We start from the raw sequence: 21,574 nt of genomic DNA, 5'->3' as shown, positions 1-21,574 counted from the left end.
TTTATTTATATATATATATATATTTTTTTAGATTTCACACAGTTGTAACAGTTAAGAATGTTTCAGGGACCAAGCACAGCGAGATGACGCACCTTGAAGATCTCGGCCATTTTGCGCTGCTGAGGCAGAGAGCAGTGGTTCTCGATGGAGAGGATCACGGGCATCTCGGAGTTCACGAAAGCAGAGCGATTGATGGCTTCCACCACGTCCTTTGGAAGCAAAGAGAGGACTATCAAAAAGACACTGAGAACTATAAGAAACTGGAGTGTTAACAGATTTTAAAATGGTCACTTTTTTTTTTCTTTCCTAAAAACAGACCTTGAAGGGGATTTTAGTGGTTAGAGTGTGCCCATGGTAAATAACCGGCATGCCATCATCGCCATCCCAGCAGTCTAGCTCGACACTCCTGCATCCCTGCAACAGCACCTGCAAAGAAGGAGCGGTTACTTTAACCGAGTGCTGTGCAATAATAAAAGCTGTTCCGGAAAGATTTAGAATAATAACCATATGGCTCACAATCACCGTTTTCATGACAACGACACCATATGTAGTTCTCCTAACTATGTATCGTCTCCTAACGTGACATGCACATGACGTTCATACGGGTGTAATGGTTTCAAATCGACGCAACATGTAATATAAAATACTCTGGATGTTTCCAGAAAGTTCTGTCCCAAAAACAAAATCACAGGATACAGGAATCATATTTGAAGCATGCGGTCATGTAAATAAGCTGATCTGATCCATCGGAAATGGTCCGCAGCTCTGACCTGACTGTACAGCTCCACCGAGGACTCTCCTTTCAGCTGGTGGCCGGTGAGGTACGTGTTGTGGGATGATTCGATGTAGTAGTATGAAAGCGGGTACTGCAGCTCGTCCGAGTTCACTTGAGACTCTTCGTTTTTGGAGGCAAAGTTGTCCTTGTCCATGAGGAACCTTAAGAAATAAGACGTCTCCCCGTTACTCGGCTTTTGTTTCTTTAACAGCGTGACCGATTTATTGGTGTTTGGTTTGTGCGAGTTTTAATCATTAGGTTATTTCCGTTTCTGGTATGAGAATGTGAATCTGTCTGCAACGTGTGCTGGATTATTTTATTTATTTTATTTTTTTTAAGTGAGTCAGAGAACAAGACACAAACCTGGCAAAGCCCTCAAAGGACATCCAGCCCATCTGGCGCATGCTCGAGGAAGGCTCGAATTTCTAGAGTTAAACGGAAAGAAATTACACTTGTAATTACATCAGTGTTTAGGTGTGTGATGTTCTCTAGCGATTTCTAAAGCAGAGATAGATTAGTCTCTAACTGCCAATCAATGACTCTCCTCTGTGAAGAGAAAGGCAATAGAACACGATGATGGAGCACTGAGTAGTATTAAGTAGCAGTATTTTATCCAGCACAGACAGTTCCAGCTCTAAAGTTCAGAACTTTGCAGGCATGTGTTTATTCAAAATCTAATCTACACACTCATGATACATGGTTTAAAGCGTTGATATTTCTATCCATCAAGCACCTGCGATGCACTAAAGAATTCGAAAAGTTCACCATGATTACGAGCTTTTAAAAGGTCAGCTGGGAAACAGTACTAGCGCTCACCTGGATGATGGTCAGGATCTCGTCGTAGGTCAGGTGCTCGCGCTGGCAGTTGACCAGGAAGTCATTGAGCTGTGGGATGGCAAGGCCCAGCACACCCAGGGAAGAGTGTTCGACGCCTGTACCGTTGCTCACGATGCTAGCAGCGGCGATGGCGTCGGAAATCTGCTTCTGGTTTTCGGACATCTGCTGGCGGGTGCGGATGAACAGGCCGAGGTCGGAGCCGTTGCGGGTCAGCAGGTCTGCAGGAGTGGGTGGTGCTTTAATCAGTGTCGGAGTAAAGGAAGTAACAATATAACGAGCCGAAAATGCGGAGGAATTAGAGATCGAATTAGGGTTACGTACGGATTTCTGTAAAGCTGCTTGGTGAGAATATCTATTGCTCGGTCCCTCTATGATTTTGCGATTCTGCGAGCGCAGGAAACGCAAAATCGAGGAAACTCCGCAACGTCCGCAGGAGCTTGAAATTTTTCAAAATTATCGCGGATTTTGCACAGATTCGGGCCAAGACGCGTCGTGTGACGCCCAAATCTCCGGAAAGTCGGTGGTAAATTTGAAAAATTGCAATTGCATTCAGTCAAAGCCCTCTTCAGGTCACGAGTACAGCTAAAAGGCCTCGTTTACCAACAAACACCACACTGAAAAACTATTTCGTGCAACTGCGATTTCGCCAATGCAAGTAGTTTTCCCACAAAAAAAAGCACAAAAAACTCAGCAAGTTGCATCGCAAATTTTTTTAAAAAGCCGCAGCAAAATAGAGTGTTTTTGGTCGCAAAGATCACAAAAAAAAACGAAAACAAACTCTTGTACGGACTGACTGTTAGAGGTGCGATACAAATTGAGTTGAATTGTTATTGATGGATATTTGAGCGTAGTGCAGTTAGGGTTCTGCACTAGCAGCCAAAAAGTTTAATATTCAGCTCTACACTTGCACTTTTCCTCATGATTAATTCGCTTTGAATGAAAGCGTCTGCAAATAAAGCAACGTAAATGTGATCTTACTGATGAGCGTTTCTTTTCTGTGTACTGTGAAGCAATAATTGCAAAAAAAAAAAAAAAGATTATAGGGCGCAAATCTATACATATAGACAAACCTAGGTCGGGCTGAAGCCCTGTTATTTTGTCGTCGATTCTCAGCGTGGTGTAAAGAGGCACCGAATCCGGGCCTGAGCGGGTGCAGGGCACAGCATACGTGTCAAACAGTTCCTTTATATCCTTCCGACTACGGATACTGCAAAATACAAGAGAAAAATTCACATCCTTATAGTCCATTTAAAGTTACTGTAACAACTCTGAAGATGGGGATCGCTCAGCCAACGTTCTCGCACACTTCAGTTCATGGGGGAAATCAGAGGCAGGAAAGGTGCAACACCTGAATGACTTGAAGAGCTCCACAAACTCGACGAAGCTCATGATGCTATCCGAGATCATGAGGTTCTGGAAACCACGGAAGCAGCCTTTTCCCCGCCCATGCCAACTTCTGCTGCTCCATGCCCTGAGGACAGAAACACTGAACCACTGAGCGCAAATAATATGCAATGCAATAAAACACTGCAATGATCTGCAAATCTCATAAACCCATATGCTCTTCACAATAGAACCTAGAAAACAAATCAAAAGTTTAAACTGAGGAAATGTAACATTTTAAGAAAAAAATAAGGTGATTTTGAATTTGATGGCCGCAACACATCTCAAAGTTGGGACGGGGGCAACAAAAAGCTGAAAAAGTAAGTAAGTGTTACTGAAAAGAAACAGCTGGAGGTTAATTAGCAACAGGTCAGTAACATGATTGGTGTATATATATATATTAAAAAAAAAAAAAAAAAAAAAGAAGTATTTTAGAGGGGGAGAGTCTTTCTGTTGCCAATTAACCTAATTAGTTGCAAAATGTTCCTCCAGCTGTTTCTTTTTAGCAACACTTCCTTTTCCAGCCTTTTGTTGTCCCCGTCCCAACTTTTTTGAGACGTGTTGCAGCCATCCAATTCAAAATCACCTTATTTATTTCTTAAAATGGTACATTTCCTCAGTTTAAACATAAAACTGAAGTGTGGACTAAAAAACGGAGATATTAAAAAAAATAAAAATAAAACCCCAATAATGTATTTTTAGTCATGTGACCCATTCAACTAAACGTGGACAGTTCAAAATAAACAAGATGGTGGACGATGTACTACAGCTGTTGTGCCTGCTATCCAGCTTGATAGCGTTGTTAAAGATTGACGTCACTTTATACAACCTTCGGCTTGCATGTTAAATAAAACGCCTGACGGTAAGGACGCCGGCCGAAGCTTCTTACGTACAGGGATGTAAGCATTTTCAGACGTTCAGGCGTGGACGGGCAGTTTTTTTGGAAAACGTTTCAAAAATGCCAGTGTAGAATGAAAACGCAGTTTTTGTATCCGGATTAACGTGGACGTGGCCCGCTCATGATATTGGGATGTGTGTGAATATAACGGGCAATTTAAATCAGTATAGACGTAGCACACAGTGTATCGATTCACTTGACGAAATAAAGTTACGCCCATGTAAATGTCTTCTAGTCATTACTGAATAGTGAATATGCATATAAAAATATAATAAAATAAAAACCCCCAGCATACACTGAGCTGTTTTAAGTGTGTACTACTGATCCATTTCGAAACAGGTTTATTTGAGTAAATCAGCTTAATGACTTATGAGGCATGACTTATACGCTCAGCTGAGCTCACTTACCCAGGTTGGCCTTTGGAGGTGCAGGGGAGCACGGGGGAGGAATGTGGCCGGATGGGGGTGGAGCTGTTTACAGAAGATGAGCAAAAGGGGGAGGAGAAGGAGGAGCTTCCAGGGGACTGGGTTTTGGTGCTAGAGGAGAAGGACGATCCAGGGGTTCCAAAAGAGCTGGAGTCGTCTACAGACATGGACAAGACCAACATTATCGTTAGAGATGCCCCGATAGTTTAAAAACAGCCGATGATCAGGGCCGATTATATCCTGTCAATCAAAAGCGGGCGGGAAAACACATCGATTTTGTGCTGCGTGTAAAGATGTCGTCTCTTCTGTAAAATGACGACAAAACTGCAGTTTGTAAACTCCGCTAAAATTTTACACCAGACGCTGCAGCAGTGAAGCGGGAGTTTCAGCGTCAAGTCTTTTTTTTTTTTTTTTGCCGTGCTGCTCATGCTGAATTAAAGCGCCAGTACACCACTGAAAGAATTAAATGAAGCTGAGTTGACAAAAAAGTGTATATATATATATAGCACATAAAATATATTTGTAGAGTAGTATATTTTATATCCTGTTAATGTTAATATATAAAAAAGCTTATATTATATATTACCAGTCTGATGTTCAGTGAAGTAGAAGTGCTTTTGTTTTTGGAGAGTGAATGTGAGACTAACAGGAGGTTTTTTAGAATTCAGTCAATGTTAATATGAATTAATAATTTTCAATAAGTTAATAATCTTACTTTAATCTTCAGAATTGAGTTCATGTGTTAATGTGAGTAATGTGTTTTGTGTTTATGAGACCAGTTACTGTGAAACAACTTGTTGAAATGGAGAGAATAAAGTTTTTATTTGCATTTCCTTCAGAATTGTGGAATTAATTATTATTCATTTAAAAGAAGGTATAAAAGGCAGAACTATCGGTATCGGCCGATATCACTCGGTTATCGTATCGGCGAATCTCTAATTATCGTACATTGTCTCTTCCTTGTAATTCTCGCAAATGCTTTTTCCAAGGGAAATGATTCAACCGGTGATGATGCAATGATACAGATTCCACACAACTCCCTCCTTAGAAAAGGTCTGAAAGAACTCCGCCTTTTCCCCTTTAGAGCTTTTAAAGGATTTGTTTTTAATAGCGCACTTGGAGACTACATTTGATGGATACACGTTTTATCGAGAGAGCAGTAATGCAAACTATATGAAGCAGAGAGGACACGTCTGACCATACACAGTGGCCTGGAAAAATGAGGTCTGACCATCTGACCTGGGGGGGAAAAAAAAACTTCATAGAGTGATATTTTTTTTCTGAACTGAAATACATTTCTCTTTCGCGTGCGTCTCAAACACAAGTACATTTTTAGCATTTGAAAATCTGGCTTCCTAGAGAAAATTGCATTGTAAAAATATGTTTCCTCTCCACTGACATCGACACCCTGGCTGTCTGACAGCAACTCCTATACAGCGATTTAATTTGCAATTAATTTAACATGTAAGAACTAAAATATAAAATGTCCAGCTTCAGTGAACCGATGCCCACGGCGTGACGTGGGGACGTAATGACGTGTGCCGTTATCGATCTATGTTCTATAACATTTAACATACGGGAACATGAAAGGAGTATTCTAAAAGCGACTCATGTAAACACCTTAATCACAATATTGTCTTACTCAGAATAAGGTCAATAATTAGATTACTGCTGTCCATGTAAACGTAGTCAGTGTTGCGTGTGAAAATCCCAGGAGATCAGCAGTTTCTGAAATACTCAAACCAGCCCATCTGGTACCAACAACCGCGCCACAAGAAGTCACTCAGATCGCACTTTTTTGATGTGAATACTAACTGAAGCTTTTGACCTGTATCTGATTTCATTATATTGATGTTACGCATTTACTTATTAACGTGTGTATTTGCATATTTTAAAAAGATGTGTCCAAGTATGTTGCAAGCAGAAAAACATTTTAGTCAAAACTTGATTTTTCATCATTTTTGCCTGAATTCAGCCGCAGCATCGTCGGACAGGTTTTCCAACACGACCTCGATAGAAACAATAGAGCTGATGCGTTTAAAGACAGCTTAAAATAAATTTAAAAAAGCCTACTTTTCCTCACCATTCTCCTCCTGCTCCACGCTGTCTACCGGATCTGAAGACCTCCTGCTCAGAACTTCCTTGCAGCTTTTTGTCTTGCGTGAGACCATCTCGTCATCGGTTCCGTCCCCGCTGTCCCCCTGAGCACGGCGAATAAAAGATTAGAGCCACTCTGTTGAACTCAACGCAGCTACATAAACAAGCACTGTTACAGCTTACCCTCACGAGCGCTTTCTTCTTCTTCTTGACATTGGAGCTGATGCCCAGTGGGCTGTTCTTCTGAGCGGTGGTCTTCTCCGTGCTTCTACTGCCTGAACCCATGTTCCAGCGCCGACCCCCGAACAGCTCAATGGCCTGAGCCAGCGTTGGTCCTTCAAATCTACCATCCTCCTAGAAGGAGAAACAGAGAGCGATATTAGGAAATAAACACGCAATCTGTACTTTGGCTAATTCACTGTTTCTCAGGTTTCTCCATGGTATACACAGAACATTTCCTTTTTTTCTCCTTGCTCTTAAAAAAAAAAACAAAAAAAAACAAGTAAAGCACACAAATATATAGTGGACAAGCTCCAAACAAATTTGACTCCCTTATATTGTGTTTTCTAAAATGACACATCTATCAGCAGAGGTGGAAATGGTTTCAGTATTTAGATAGATACTCACTGTGTTTTGATTCAATATGATATTCAAAAGATTTATTCTTTACCCATGAAATTCTATTTAAAAATACTCAATGTAAAAGTTTGGACACAACTGCATTCCTTTTGCATTTTAGCTTTATTTATTAATATTCACACTATATGGCCAAAAATATGTGGACACCTGAGCATCACCTCCATATGTGGTTCTTGTGATGCACACAATTGTATAGAATGTCTTTGCTGTAGCGTTACAATTTTCCTTCACTGGAACTAAGAGACCCAAACCTGGTCTGGCATGACGATGCCACTGCGTACATACAGAGTGAGCTCCATGAAGAAATGGTTTGCCAAAGTTGGAGTTGAAGAACTCAAGTGGCCTGCACAGAGCCCTGACCTCAACCCCACTGAACACCTTTGGGAACGCTGACTGCACCCCAGACCTCCTTACCCAACATCAGTGTCTGACCTGATTAATGCTCTTGTAGCTGAATGACCACAAATCCCCACAGCCACGTGCCAAAATCTAGTAAAAAGTCTTCCCAGAAGAGTGGAGGTTATTATAACAGCAAAGGGGGGGGGGGGGGGACTAAATCTGAAATGGGATGTTCAAAAAAGCACATATGGGTGTGATGATCTGGTGTATATAGGCTATATAGTGTACGCCAAGCTGGATTTATACCACAACCATTATCTTTGCACAAGGACTGGCTATTACTCTCAGCTGCTGTTCAGATTAAAAGTTTCTTTAGTAAAAGAAAACTGAAATATTGAGAAATCCATACAAATCCAAACAAACACTGAAGCTTGAATTTTGTTCAAATTTGATAAGGAACAAATTCATTAAACAAGGCTAATAATTTACAATATGTCCCTAATCTTATAAACGGACCATAAGTTCAATCGTTTACATTTTAATTAATTGAGTACAATTAAAAATGGACACTTTTTAACCGTCACCCAAGAACAGTTTTGACTACCTACTTCCTTTTAAACATAGTAAGACTTTGTGAACAATGAGAAAGCTTCACTTCAAAAGTGCTCCTGTTGGTAACATACCTGATAGAGGCTGACATACTGCCTACGGAGCCACTGCAACCTCTGGTCTGGGAACCTCTTCATCTTCCTGATGCCACTAATCAGCTCCCGCAGGCCCTCGTACAGCACGGATGCGGTGTGCCATGGCGCCACAAAGTGCAGCAGCCTGTTGTCGGTGGTGTGTAGCCCGTAGAGCAGCGTGACTCCGTTCTCCTCAGCACTCAGACCACACAGCTTGTGCTGAAGACGCACTACATTGATATCGACCCCCGGATGGCCCATGAACACGGCCTTGACGGCGCTCAAGTCGAGGATTCCTTCGGCGAGTCCACACACAACCGCCTGACCCTGGAGGAGAGAATCGGGTACGACGCCCCTGCTCCGGCTGCTCGGGGGTTTGATCCATGTCAGGGTGCAGTTGTCAGGCTGCAGGCGCAGCAGGCAGCGGGCTGTGAGATGGCTCTCCTGCTCGTAGTGAATGACGGTGGCGCCCTGCAGCAGGAAGCGATGCATATCGGCAGATAGTGAGAGGATGTACCAGGGGACCACCTCTGTGCCATGACTGAAAGCGCCTTCAGGTTCCTCCGGGCTCTGAAAGTCCGACTCTCGTGGCTGCTCGGTCAAATCTCCTTCAGAATCGGAAAGGTCCCCGACTAGAAATCTACATGGGAGGAAAAAAATAAAATAAAAAAAAAAGACAAGAAAGACCTCAAATAAGTAACCAGACATTTTTTTTGTTCAAAATCAACCACTGTCAATAGAGGTCTTACGATATGGTGATTTTGATCATCATACATTGATTTAAAAGACAGCCGTTAAAATGGACTGAAGCAGCAAACATAAATCCTTTACAGTTGAGGTCATGAGTCTACATATGCCTTGCAGAATCTGCAAAATGTTCATCATTTTTAAAAGTTTAAACACGCTTGATTCTTAATATTGTGTGTCATTACCTGGATGATCCAGGTAACTACGGGGACGGGGACGGGGGGGGGTTCACTTCTGAACAGGATGATCGGTGTAAATTGTTATTATTTTGTTTAAAGATTTAATTTTTCTGCACATTCTGTACTTTTCCAGCATCTTCTGCATAATTGGCCCCTTTCCAACAGCGACCATATAGTAGGCACCTTTTGTAATAGTCATGTACGAGTCCCTCAGTTGTCCTCAGTGTGTAAAAGATGGATCTCAACATCATATAGCAGCTGCTGGAAATGGTGTCAAATATGCAGAAGATGCTGGAAAAGTAAAGAATATGCAGGACCTGTATGTAAAGTTATGACCTCAACTGGTATGATTGAAAAACTGATCAGCTGATCAACTGATCAACTGGTTAAAAACCATGTCATATTGTGTGGACACCTGAGGTTTACACCCCTAGCTGTCACCGCCGTTTTCTGCTGCAAAAGTAAATGAGTCTTTACTCTAAGGAAACACATAACAACTCCGTGCAAGACTTCAACACAACAAAGGTTAGCAGCGTAGCATGCGTTTGCACACATTACGGCAGAATCATGTCACGGCCTACCAAAAAAGCCACGGCACTCTTTGAAAACACTCACAAGCACAACGACTTACAGTACACGGCCTGAATCAGACGCTCTCCTTACAGACAGCAACAAACCGCAAGGAAAGAAAAAAAAAAAAAAACAGAAGGAAGAGGAAGAGAGAAATAAACAATAGTGCATGATCACCTTGCACCTCAAAACAAATGGATATCGCTTTTCATTTCCACTTGGATGAAAGTATAATGGCAGTAAACTTGAACCCAAAACATCATCTTTTTCTTTTTTTTTGTCCGAAAGGGAGGATAAACTGTTCTTTAGAAAGAATCGCCAAGAGACATCAAGCACAGTTTACAGAAGAGCAAGACGAAGCTCGGTTCAGACCAACACCTGAAGATTAAGACCCTCTCCTGAGATTTCAAAACATCAGGAACGAGGCAACAAACACAAGGAATGACAAAATCCAGCCAGAGACCCATTCTGACACCACATTAATAACATGCACGCACCAAGTCCTGAGGACAAACAGAGAACAAGCACTCTGCTGGAGAATAAGATACCCTCTTCTAATACTAACAATCTACTAAGAATAACGGTAAGAAATACACGTCCTGTAAAATGATACATTTCCTGTTTAGTAGCTGATGAGAATAATTCTATCACTGTTATTTTTGGACATCGTGAAACGCGATGATATTGCACATTATTTCTGTATGAGTCATAACTGAATGAAAACGATCCATGAAGAAATACAATTGTGCGTCTCCTATCAGTTCTGGGTCAGCAAACGGTTCGACACGGTGAATGTCAAGCATCCAGTCATAACGGCGTGAACGCACAAACCACATGGCGTGAACGGACAGTTTGAACCTAAACAAATGTCCTTTTTTGGTGCCACAGTTTACTGGGAAGACACTAGGTGCCTATGTCTAGTCTGTACAGCCACTGGCTTTTGAACTGACAGCAATAAAGCAGACACTCACTGGTTCTTGCTCCTGTCTCTGAAGGCGTCCTCTGGCTCGTCGGCCTCCAGGCTGCGATTGCAGCTGCGGATGGTTTGCAGGATGTTGCTGACGGTGGCCTCCTTCTCAGAGTTGTGCAGCCCATCAGCTCCCGCTCTCTGCAGGAAGTGCTGCTGCCCGTTGTAATCCGACACAAACTGGGAACAGACAGAAGTCGGTGGTGTGACGTCGATGTGACGTCGATTTGGCGTTCGATTTTGGTGCGGTAGGACGACATTAACAACAACATAGCCTCAGAACAATTAAGCCGAGAGGCTATCACACTTATGCTACCGACTACTATCTAGTGAATATTTAGAGTGACGGGCAGTTCACGCATTCATTCAGCATAGAGTCTAGCAGCTTGTTTTGAGCAGCTTTAGACGTAAAGTTGTGCTCATAAGTTTACATATGCCTTGCGGAATCTGCAAAATGTTCATTTTTTTAAAATAATACGAGGGATCATAAAATTGCATTGTGTTTTGTATTTAGTTCTGCCCTGAATGAGCTATTTCATATTAGAGATGTTTACATATAAACACAATAATAACTGAATTTACACAAACGAACCAGTTTAAAGGTTTACACACGCTTGATTCTTAATACTGTGTGTCGTTACCTGGATGATCATCGACTGTGTTTATGTTTTGTGAGAGTTGTTCATGAGTCCCTTGTTTGTCCTGAACAGTTAAACCGTCCACTGGTTCTTCCAAAAAATCCTCCAGGTCCTGCACATTCTTTACTTTTCCAGCATCTTCTGCATATTTCACCCCTTTCCAACAGCGGCTATATGATGCAGAGATCCATCTTTTCACATTGAGGTGTACGAGTCGTGTACGAGTCCCTCAGTTGTCCTCAGTGTGAAAAGATGGATCTAAACATCATATGGTCACTGTTGGAAAGGAGTCAAATATGGAAAGAATTTGCAGGTCCTGGAGGATTTTTCTGAAGAACAGTGGGTGGTTTAACTGCTCAGGACAAACAAGGGACTCATGAAGAACTCTCACAAAACATAAACACGTCGTTGATCATCCAGGTAACGACACACGGTATTAAGAATCAAGCGTGTGTAAACTTTTGAACTGGTTCATTTGTGTAAATTCAGTTATTATTCTTGTGTCTTGTGGACTATGTGTAAACACCTGTAATGTGAAATAATTTATTAAGGGCGGTACTAAATAAAATCATAAAAAATTCATTTTGGTTATGATTTATTATTATTATTATTATTATTAACATTTTGCAGATTCTGCAAGGCGTATATGTAAACATGACCTCAACTGTACCATAGCTCAACAGGTATGTTTCTCATCGCAAATGCCACATTGTGTCAGATGCACACAGGAGAGCAACATTTCCATCCCAACCAATCTCAAAAACCACATAAAAACCTGAAAGTAGCTAAAAAACGTGTTGATTGGGAATGGCAAACCATGGTGCCCAGGCATTTCTGATGTACGGACATTATCCTTGCAATAGGAATGGTTCTGTACATCATAGACACATAGTCTGCACTTACACTTTGCCTTTTTTGTGGTAATTTATCAGATTTAATTCGGACTATTTGCTATAAAAGCACGTTAAAAACCCACAACCCTGGAAACCCTATGATTATCTGGCTCTGCCCAAGCCGCCCCTATGGCTAAGCCCCCGCTGATAATGGCTCAAGCACACTGAAGGATGATTAGACTTCCATTAGAATGACCAAGTGTGTGTTTTCCAGCTAAATCAATTTGGTGGCTTTTTTCTGAAGGCTTTTAAGCTGGCTTTTATGAAGGTGGTAAGAAAATCATCTCTCAACCGCATCCAGCCATAACAACATTAAGCACCATTTTATGATGGTTATGGCCTGTTCAAACATTAAATTCATGCAAAGAGATTAAATTTCATCCAATGGTCATTAACTGGGATGAGCCCTTACCTCGATCGAGTCCTCCTGAGAATCGAAAGCAGGACGCAGCCCAATCAAGCTCGCCGCTCCGTCGAGAGCCTCGCTAAGCTCCTTGAGGAACACTCCACAAAAGGGCACTACTTTACAACCGGGGATGTTCAGGGCGCGATTCACCACCTTCTTGTATTCTGACGAGGACTCGTGCTGGGCCATGGCGTCCTTCAGGCCTCGCATGGTCTCGATGTCTGCTTGGTCCATGAACTGCCACATCTTCAACACTTTGCGAGATCTAGGTGACAACAAAGTGCGAAACTTCATACCTCGACACGTGAACATCATCACAAATAGGTGAAATGGACTCGCGAGGTATGCACCTCATTGTTCTAAGCAAGCTGCAATATTACCGCAGAAGAGCATTTGGCTGTCGTTCTTTTTAACCAAGCAATGTGAAGCCATACCTAAGACCTGCCAAGAACTCCATCACTGCATTGTAGTTGCCCATATTCCAGCAGCATTTGGCTATATGAACAAGGTATGAAAAGACTTCTCTCTTCTCCTCCATCGAGCCAGCAGTCAGGATAAGCCAGGTCACCCACGAACTGACCTACAAACACAAAAAAACCTTCATTAAATACAATGCGCTAAATACAGAAGGCACTATAACAAAAGCTGGATATCATCACCGATGTGCGAACATACCCTTGACCCTTTTAGCTCATGACTACGACATTTAAAGAACTAGATCATTAATGTCTACTGTGCATTCATCCGCTGATGTGCTTATTCCTCAACGAGGCCGAGGGTGCGAAACGCTGTTGCAAAAGTTGCTTTCCATAAAAATGTTCTTGTGTTTTCCAGAAAGATACTTAAGAAACTCTGTGCTGTCCTTCAAACCGCTTAGGACTGAACGAAACGTTAATGAAGGATGATGTTCTAGGTATCTCTTAAGCCAGTAAAATCTTCTATTACAAAAAAAAGAAACCGAGCAGTTGCCCAAAATGTGTCATTCCTCTGAATATTTTATATGCTGTAAAAAGAAGTGCTCATGTGCTTTAGCTATAAAAAAAAAAAAAAAAAACTGCCTCGTTACATAAACAGTCCAGTCGGTGCCGTTTGATGGGGATGTTTAACGCGGCCGAGCTCATATCACCTCGACAGCGTTCCTCTGATGAACCCGACTCTTCAGTTCCACCAGAGAACAATAAAACTTCCCTGACACACTTAGGATTCCAACTAGGAGGAACACAGCTGCCAGTTTAGAGAGGACATGAGGGGTCATGGCATGAGGACGAGACGTATTCCTGTTATGTGATCCTGCAGATTACACAGCGGTGCCATTGCTTCACAGGGAGGCTTGTGGATCTGGTTCAGAGACAGAAATGCAGGATCGCTGTAGAGTCTACTGAGGGAATTATTGCAAAATCAGTAGAGGTGCAAGACTGATTGACAGGAGTGTTTTGGCTCCATGTACTCTTGGGTCAGGGTGTCCCAACAGTCTCCATACACAGGGGAAACGGACACTTTTCAGCAAAATGTCTTCCAAAATGTTACATACTTACTTTTTATCTTACTAACTATATTATTTGACTTCTTTTTTCCAGATAGCCTTTAAGAACGCCTCTGACCAAAAAAAAAAGAAAAAAAAGAATGTATTGAAATCATTCTTATGGCTGGATCGGGAAGCTGTCGTAATATTGCGATGGACTTTAACTTTAGGAAACATGGCAAGCACATCACACACACGACACTGTTGCCAAACTTCTTAACAAATTCAAAAAGACTGGGAGTGTTGCGGCCCGACCGAGAAGTGGACGTCCACGAACATCCACTAACGAAGACACGACTGACGTGGACTTTTGGGACATCCTGTAGATTCGTGTCAGTAACAGATATTAAAACAACAAAACGTGATTTGTTCTTTGATTGGAGTTTCAAGATCCAGGCAAGAGAAACCCAAAAAAAAAAAAAAAAAAAAAAAAAAACCAACAAAAAAAAAAAGAAAAACCCCCAAACAACTCATTTTTAATTTGCCGTAATGACTCTTGCTTTTATCTAGCTTTTGGTGTCATCTTGGAACCATATATTTAAATGACTGTAAACATGACGAGAACAGTTTTGTCCTCCACAAAAATACATGAGATCCACATTTTGCAGGAAAAAAAGGACAATTTTTCTGTTTTAGTTCCTTTACGAGCAAAAGAAACAAGTTGCTTTAAAATATCGTCTGTGCTATATCTGATATCTCGTACTAAAAGAAATGAATAAATAAATAAAAATAGTTCTTTTTGGTTTCACATGCCTGGATTTTAAATGAAATAATCAAAACACCACCAGGTTTTATTGTTTCGTTTCTGTTACCGACAGGAAAATAGAAAAATCACCAGAATGTACACAGACTATTCTGCGCTCACGAGTATTAATATTAATTACTAGGGGCAACCTGCGTGAAATGAAGCGAGATGGTGATTGCTTCAAAGACTGACGTGCTTTGCTGCATGAGTTTCGAAGTCCAGCACCAATGATGCATAATAGAAAACACTTTTCCTCCCACCTCTGTTTTTGTTTTATTATAATGAACCCCAGCTGATATGCAGACACGCAACTCAAACATGACATCACTCTCACTTCTTGCGTGTCCAGTTCAAAAGCAGAGAGGCTTTTCTTTTTTCGGGCCAGCACCTTTCATACATTCCAGTATTTATAACTGTAATAAACGCATGTTGGGATTTATTTAGTGTAAAGAAACTCGTACCAGTTGCCTAAAATCCAGATTTCCGAGTACTTCTATCCCATTTCCTCAAGTTATTGTCTAGAAGTCAAATAAAATTTCCTTAATCCAAACATCCCTGAAACCAAGCTAGCTAACAAGCCATTATATTATATTCAGCTATTACAGCAAGCTACGCAGACTAAACAAATGCTCGGAGGATCTACCGTGTAGTTGTTGCCACTGGGTTGAAATCCTGCAGAAGCTGTGCATGAGATTTATAAGATTACGGTCATAACTCCGTACTTCGTTGATTTGGGTGAGCAGACAGGAAGCAAAATGTGTTAAGAAGTGGGTCTCTTCCTTACACAGGAAGTTGCACGTGGTAAGCTTGGTGATGGTGAGGATCAATTCTGAATAGGAGTTCATACTCAGACTTGTAATATTTATATTGTATTGGAAATCTCAAAATGGGATTAATATATCCCTATGGTAGAAATGTTATTTAATATATTAAATTAATTATTATACAGCTTTGTGCTTTCTAGGGTTGTAATGCAATTCTTATCTGCATCTATACTCTAATTCATATCTGTATTTAGATTTAAAGTGAACATGGCTTAAAATTTTTTCTACTCTTTTTTATTTTATTTTATGAACCATATCACTATACCTCTAGAAACACTATAAAAAAAAAATAAAATAAAAAAAAACACTAGAAATAAAACCAGAGGTAGAATGCCAGCACTGTCAGCATGGCCACAGCCACACCAACAGGATCCCAGTCCCAATGTACACCTCTCATGCCAGCCAGATGCCCTGTAGTCCTTCTGTCAAGGTTTATAAAAAAAACAAAAAACAAATGAACTCAATGCTCAATAGCCTCCTCAACCAGCAAGTCAAGTCCCTCTTCTTATTTGTTAGCCAGAGTTACCCTTACAATATACTTCAGACACAAAGGAAGCTCTTGAGGAAAAACTATTTCAGATATTTGACCTTGATGTGACCTTGACCTTGTTTAAACCAGTTCCAAAATCTAATCATCTGCTGGTTATGATGATCATTTCATATAAATCCTACAAACCTTCCACCACTCGTTCTTGAGACATTGCGTTAAAAGAAATCTCGGACGGAAGGGCAACGCAGAGGCATAAAAATACATTTGCTACAGCTCTTTGTTCAGAGCATAAAGTCACATGCTAGGTCATACTTTATCTTGCTAACTCATTCATGAGATGAAACAGCATTTGAAAAGCCCTTAAGATGGCAAGTAGAAATAACGAGGCAAATTTCACCAGGATTGTTTCAGAACAAATGGCTGGGTATTTTTTTTTTTGCACTTGATTTATCATTAATACAGTTGAGGTCATAAGGTTACATACGCCTTGCGGAATCTGCAAAATGTTAATAATAAGAAAATAATAATAAGAGGGATCATAAAAATTGCATTGTGTTTTGTCCTGAATAAGTTATTTCACATAACAGATGTTTACATATAAACACAATAATAACTGAATTACATATAAACACAATAATAACTGAATCCGACCTTACATCACCAAACAGGCTACACAGATTCTAGTCCAGGCTCTTGTTATCTCTAAACTGGACTACTGCAACTCACTGCTTTCAGGCCTCCCAGCCAGCTCCATCAAACCCCTTGAGATGATTCAGAATGCTGCAGCGCGCCTCGTCTTCAACCAGTCCAAGAGAACCCATGTCACACCCCTCTTCATCTCCCTCCACTGGCTTCCTGTAGCCGCCCGCATCAAGTTCAAGGCCTTGATGCTCACCTACAAGACCTTGTCAGGAACAACACCCTCCTACCTCAACTCTCTCCTGAAGGCCTACGTTCCCTCTCGCACTCTGCGATCGATTAGCGACCGACGTTTAGCAGTTCCAACTCAGCGTGGCGCAAGGTCCCTTTCCAAAACCTTCACACTAACTGTTCCTCAGTGGTGGAAAGCACTTCCAATCTCAATCCGGACCGCAGAATCTCTCACCATCTTCAAAAAACAACTAAAGACCCACCTCTTCCGTGAACACCTAACAAACTCATAATAAAAAAAAGAAAAGAAAAAAAAAAGAAAAAAAAATATATGCACTTACACCTCTACTCTGCACTTTGCTTCTTCTGGAATTCAATACAAAAGATCTCGTACGGTAGCACTTCTTGTATTGTTCTCTGCTTGATATATCGCTTTGCTTGTATTTTTCTCATTTGTAAGTCGCTTTGGATAAAAGCGTCTGCTAAGTGAATAAATGTAAATGTAAATGAATTTACACAAATGAACCAGTTCAAAAGTTTACACATGCTTGATTATTAATTATTAATTATCCTGTGTGTCATTACCTGGATGATCAGCGACTGTGTTTATGTTCTGTGAGAGTTCTTCACGAGTCCCTTGTTTGTCCTGAGCAGTTAAACTGCCCACTGTTCTTCAGAAAAATCCTCCAGGTCCTGCACTTTCTTTGCTTTTCCAGAATCTTCTGCATATTTCACCCCTTTCCAACAGCGGCTATATGATGCAGAGATCCATCATCCTGTTCAAAAGTTTACACCCCCCTGGCTCTTAATGTATCGTGTTGCCTTCTTGAGCATCAGTGAATGTTTGCACCTTTTGTAATAGTTGTGTACGAGTCCCTCAGTCGTCCTCAGTGTGAAAAGATGGATCTCAACATCATACAGCCACGACACACAGTATTAAGAAACAAGCTTATGTAAACGGTTGAACTGGTTAATTTGTGTAAATTCAATTATTATTGTGTCTTGTGCACTATATGTAAACATCTGTTATGTGTAATATGATCACAACTGTACATGCAGTACTGTTCCTGAGCAAAGAAAAGCCGGTTTTACACTCTGTAAGTACAGTTCATTTCTCTGTCACAATTTATGACATGATTTCGATAAAATCTTCACCAAATTGTCACCCAGACTATATGGAAATGTGTTCTCCGTGTCAGATTATACATTGAAGATCCTTCAACAATAGACCCGAGGCCCATCAAATGGGTCCGCATAAACAAACAAGGTGAGTTTGAAGCAATAATATTTTTCGTACCCGACTTAAGACAACATGACATTAAGGAAACCCGAAGTCTGACCTCATTGAAGCGAGCGACTAGGTCCTCTACCACATTGTGCTGGGAACTCTGGGTAGGCATGACAGGCGCTGATAGCGAGGCCTTGAGATGTGGGTGGCTCTTGTGGCACTCGGGGCTGGCCAGGTCGCGTGTGAGGAAGCACAGGTAGTCGAGTGGGAGCACACGACGGTACAGCTGCTGCTCCTGCTCTGTCAGGATGCTGGCAATCTCTTCCGGGAACTGGATGAGCTGCCGCAGGTCAGCCAGCTCCTTACTGATCCCCATCACGCCAGACGAGAGCGAGCCGGAGCTGGCCGTGGAGCCACACAGCTGCCGTTCTGAGACGAGGAGAGAGAAAAGCAGAGAAGATGAGAAGATGCACATCACTTGGAGACAGAGAGCAAGCGTACTGAGAGAGAGAGAGAGAGAGAGAGAGAGAGAGAGAGAGAGAGAGAGAAAAAACCATTCACTGTGCGTTAGTAGTACGTCCAGGCAAATGGACCAGTGCTTAAATAATCCAAGGGGTTTAATTGGTTCTTCTCAGACTCTGATGACCTTTGGTTTTGCAGCATTGTACAACTGAGTCACACTATGAGGTATACAGTAGATACCTACAAATTCCCCACCGTTTAAGTGGGAAATACATCTGATGAAGGTTCTTGTACGAGTCACCTTGACTTACTACTACTGGACATTTTATACAAACCTGGACTGTACATAGACATACACAGTGTGTTTGAACTAACAGACTCAACAGACTTTTTATTTATTTATTTATTTTAAGTAAAGGCATAAGGCGATTTGGCAGACTTTTAAGTGATCGATGGGAATAAAAATAAAGCATGATGGGGCACGACCCTCGTTTATTATGTGCGCCAACCAAACACTGACATTGATGAAGCTTTCAAAACGTCTCTGCACATAATCATCTCTCATTAAGGCAAGGACATATTTACATATCTTCGCTCCTTCCTGTGTTCGAGACCGAGATAGCGATCCAAGAGTTGTTTTGTTGGTATGGTCAGCCAAGGGCGACGAAATGGAGCAGAAAAAAAAAATAAAAAATAAAATAAACACCCAGCATGAGACGCCTGGTCAGCGTCAGCTGTCATGGTCTACGCTGCTGGTTCTCCCTGTAGTACGCAGAGCCATGGAGACCGCAGGAACAGGAGGGAAATAACGCACAGAGACTGCGTGATTTGTGCATCCTGTAGATGCGAGGAAACGAGCAAAACTGGAGAATATATGAGGTAAGGAAATGCATAGGAGGAGCTTAATGTCACAACTCTTCCTATGGGTCTGTCCAATACTGTGATACTGAGTTACTGAATGATGTAATCAGAATGTAAGCATTTTTTCCCCACAACTTCATTGACGATAATCAGAAAACAAAACAAATCAGGCATATCAGTTTAGCATTAGGGCCCTTAAAACTGTGCCTCTGTAGAATACAATACATGTGTTGGGAAACATGTCCAAGAAAGGTGAGCGTCCTCAAAGGCTGGCGTGTATCTGGCGAAGCACTGCTTAAACACATCGCTGAGGTCTCGTTAGCCATCACGTGCAGCTGCCCTGCGCTCCACTCCATCTCCACATGGCACCTTTTGATGTAAGCCAAATGGTCTGGAACTGAATGTGCTTCATTAAGCTACATAAAGCAGCGTTCACCATCTTTATTCATGTGCTGTTCGGGGGCATCAGAGAGGGCTCGTGGCCGGATGATCCCGATTTCGGAATAATCAGAGCTGCCTGAGAGGATGTCCTGCGATCAGTCCTGGTGTGCGCACATACATAAGTACAAACGCACACACATACACCAGGGGTGCAACTCAATGCCAATACCGGTGTCTGTTCAGTCATCCAAATATTCATATCTGTATGTGGATTTCTACCCAAAGTGGGCGCTTAATGACCCCTTGATCTGTGCACTTCAGAATTTCCCACAGTACAAGTACTAACGAAAAAAAATAATAATAGAATTAACATGAATGCATTGAGCCTGATTACGAATATAGCACTTTAATCTTTAAAATATTTCACACAACCAATAGGAGGACCTAGGAGTCGAATCAGGCTGTGCTACAGTCATTTAAAAAGAAATGAATCAAACTAAACAGTGCAATATGTTTTGTGTCCTGAATCAGAGACACGTGTGTAATAGCAAGCCATTCGCAATCATTATCGAACGCCATTAAACGAGAGCATTATGCGGGGGAAAAAAAAAAATAGGATAGCATTATGATAAGCCTCGAGTACAAGCAACACTGATGAATGTGATTTTCCTCCAGTAAATTACTCAGTGCTCAGCATGTCTTTCTGTAATAAAGCCTCACTATAAGGTTGGAATACACTCTGGGCCAGCATTCGTTTAACATTGCAGTTAAATTGTCCTTGGTGGAAACCGGTGAAATTTTCAGACCACGATTGCTATAACACTTATAAAAGGAAAATACATGACCGAAACAGTAGGGGTCGTGAGGGTCTTGTCTCAACGTTCAGGTATCCTAGGAAACACTGACGCCAGATTCAAAATGAGTATGTGCCAGCTGAAAACGAAGCATTTCAAGCCATGCCTGCAGCATGCTGTAAAAGGATCTCTGTGCTTGGCGGCGAGTGCTTCCCATTCTTAACCTCAAATTAGTCAACGCTTCACACGCTCATGTCCGCTGTAAAGGCAATATCCAGTGGGCTATGACACAGCACAAGCAAACTATGCTCTTCACATATCATGTGTCTTTATTACGTATGTTCCTTAAGTAAACCTGCTTTTGAGCTATAGTTACTTGCTATATTATCAGTTACACATTAATATACAGTACAGTCTCCTCTGAAACAATTGGAACAGCAAGGCCAATTCATTTGGGTTTGAGATCAAAAGACGAATATGAGAATTTTAGCTCTTTTCCCCCTGGTGCAGATGGGTTAAACAACATAGCACATTTTGTATATCAGACCACCTAATTTGTAGGTGAGCAAAATTATTGGAACACATGACTGACAGGTGTCTTGGTACCCAGGTGTGTCCTGTCAGATTCATTGATTAAACAAGAAATAGTGCCGAACATCTACTTTTGGTTTTAGCCTTCGGTTAAAAAGGATAAACCAACATGATCAGAGAGCTGTCTATGGGAGAAACGCAAACCATTTTGAAGGTGAGAGAAGAGAATCGGTGGAAAATAAATCAGGAGGCATTGCACAAACTTTGGGCATTGCCAATACAACAAGAAAGAAGTGGTACTGGTGTAGTGAGCGACAGACACCAAAAGGGTTGGCCAAGGAAAACAACAACAACAACAACAACAACAACTGATGAGAGAAACATTGAAAA

At 41.5% G+C, this 21,574-nt stretch overlaps 1 protein-coding gene across 6 annotated transcripts in view; it reads right to left on the bottom strand.

Annotated features, from left to right (window-relative positions):
* plce1 (phospholipase C, epsilon 1) overlaps positions 1 to 21,574 on the bottom strand; it is a 102,172-nt gene that overhangs the window by 23,394 nt on the left and 57,204 nt on the right. For all 6 annotated transcript variants that reach the window (XR_008387505.1, XM_053640051.1, XM_053640053.1 and 3 more), the window contains 15 exons: positions 18,268 to 18,584; positions 12,911 to 13,056; positions 12,483 to 12,741; positions 10,544 to 10,719; positions 8,077 to 8,716; positions 6,599 to 6,769; positions 6,402 to 6,519; positions 4,301 to 4,475; positions 2,961 to 3,083; positions 2,683 to 2,819; positions 1,592 to 1,830; positions 1,139 to 1,200; positions 771 to 936; positions 319 to 426; positions 93 to 209 (listed from right to left, as the gene is read on the bottom strand). Coding sequence is in view for 5 of the 6 variants with exons in the window: in XM_053640051.1 (XP_053496026.1) it covers positions 93 to 209; positions 319 to 426; positions 771 to 936; positions 1,139 to 1,200; positions 1,592 to 1,830; positions 2,683 to 2,819; positions 2,961 to 3,083; positions 4,301 to 4,475; positions 6,402 to 6,519; positions 6,599 to 6,769; positions 8,077 to 8,716; positions 10,544 to 10,719; positions 12,483 to 12,741; positions 12,911 to 13,056; positions 18,268 to 18,584 (2,954 nt within the window). In the remaining variant the exon portion in view is untranslated. The remainder of the gene's footprint in view (positions 1 to 92; positions 210 to 318; positions 427 to 770; positions 937 to 1,138; positions 1,201 to 1,591; positions 1,831 to 2,682; positions 2,820 to 2,960; positions 3,084 to 4,300; positions 4,476 to 6,401; positions 6,520 to 6,598; positions 6,770 to 8,076; positions 8,717 to 10,543; positions 10,720 to 12,482; positions 12,742 to 12,910; positions 13,057 to 18,267; positions 18,585 to 21,574) is intronic.

The sequence above is a fragment of the Ictalurus furcatus genome, chromosome 13 (genome assembly GCF_023375685.1).
Source record: "Ictalurus furcatus strain D&B chromosome 13, Billie_1.0, whole genome shotgun sequence".
NCBI classification, from domain to species: Eukaryota; Metazoa; Chordata; class Actinopteri; order Siluriformes; family Ictaluridae; genus Ictalurus; species Ictalurus furcatus.
Note: the sequence above shows the minus strand (reverse complement) of the source record. Positions and strands in the feature narration are given on the sequence as shown.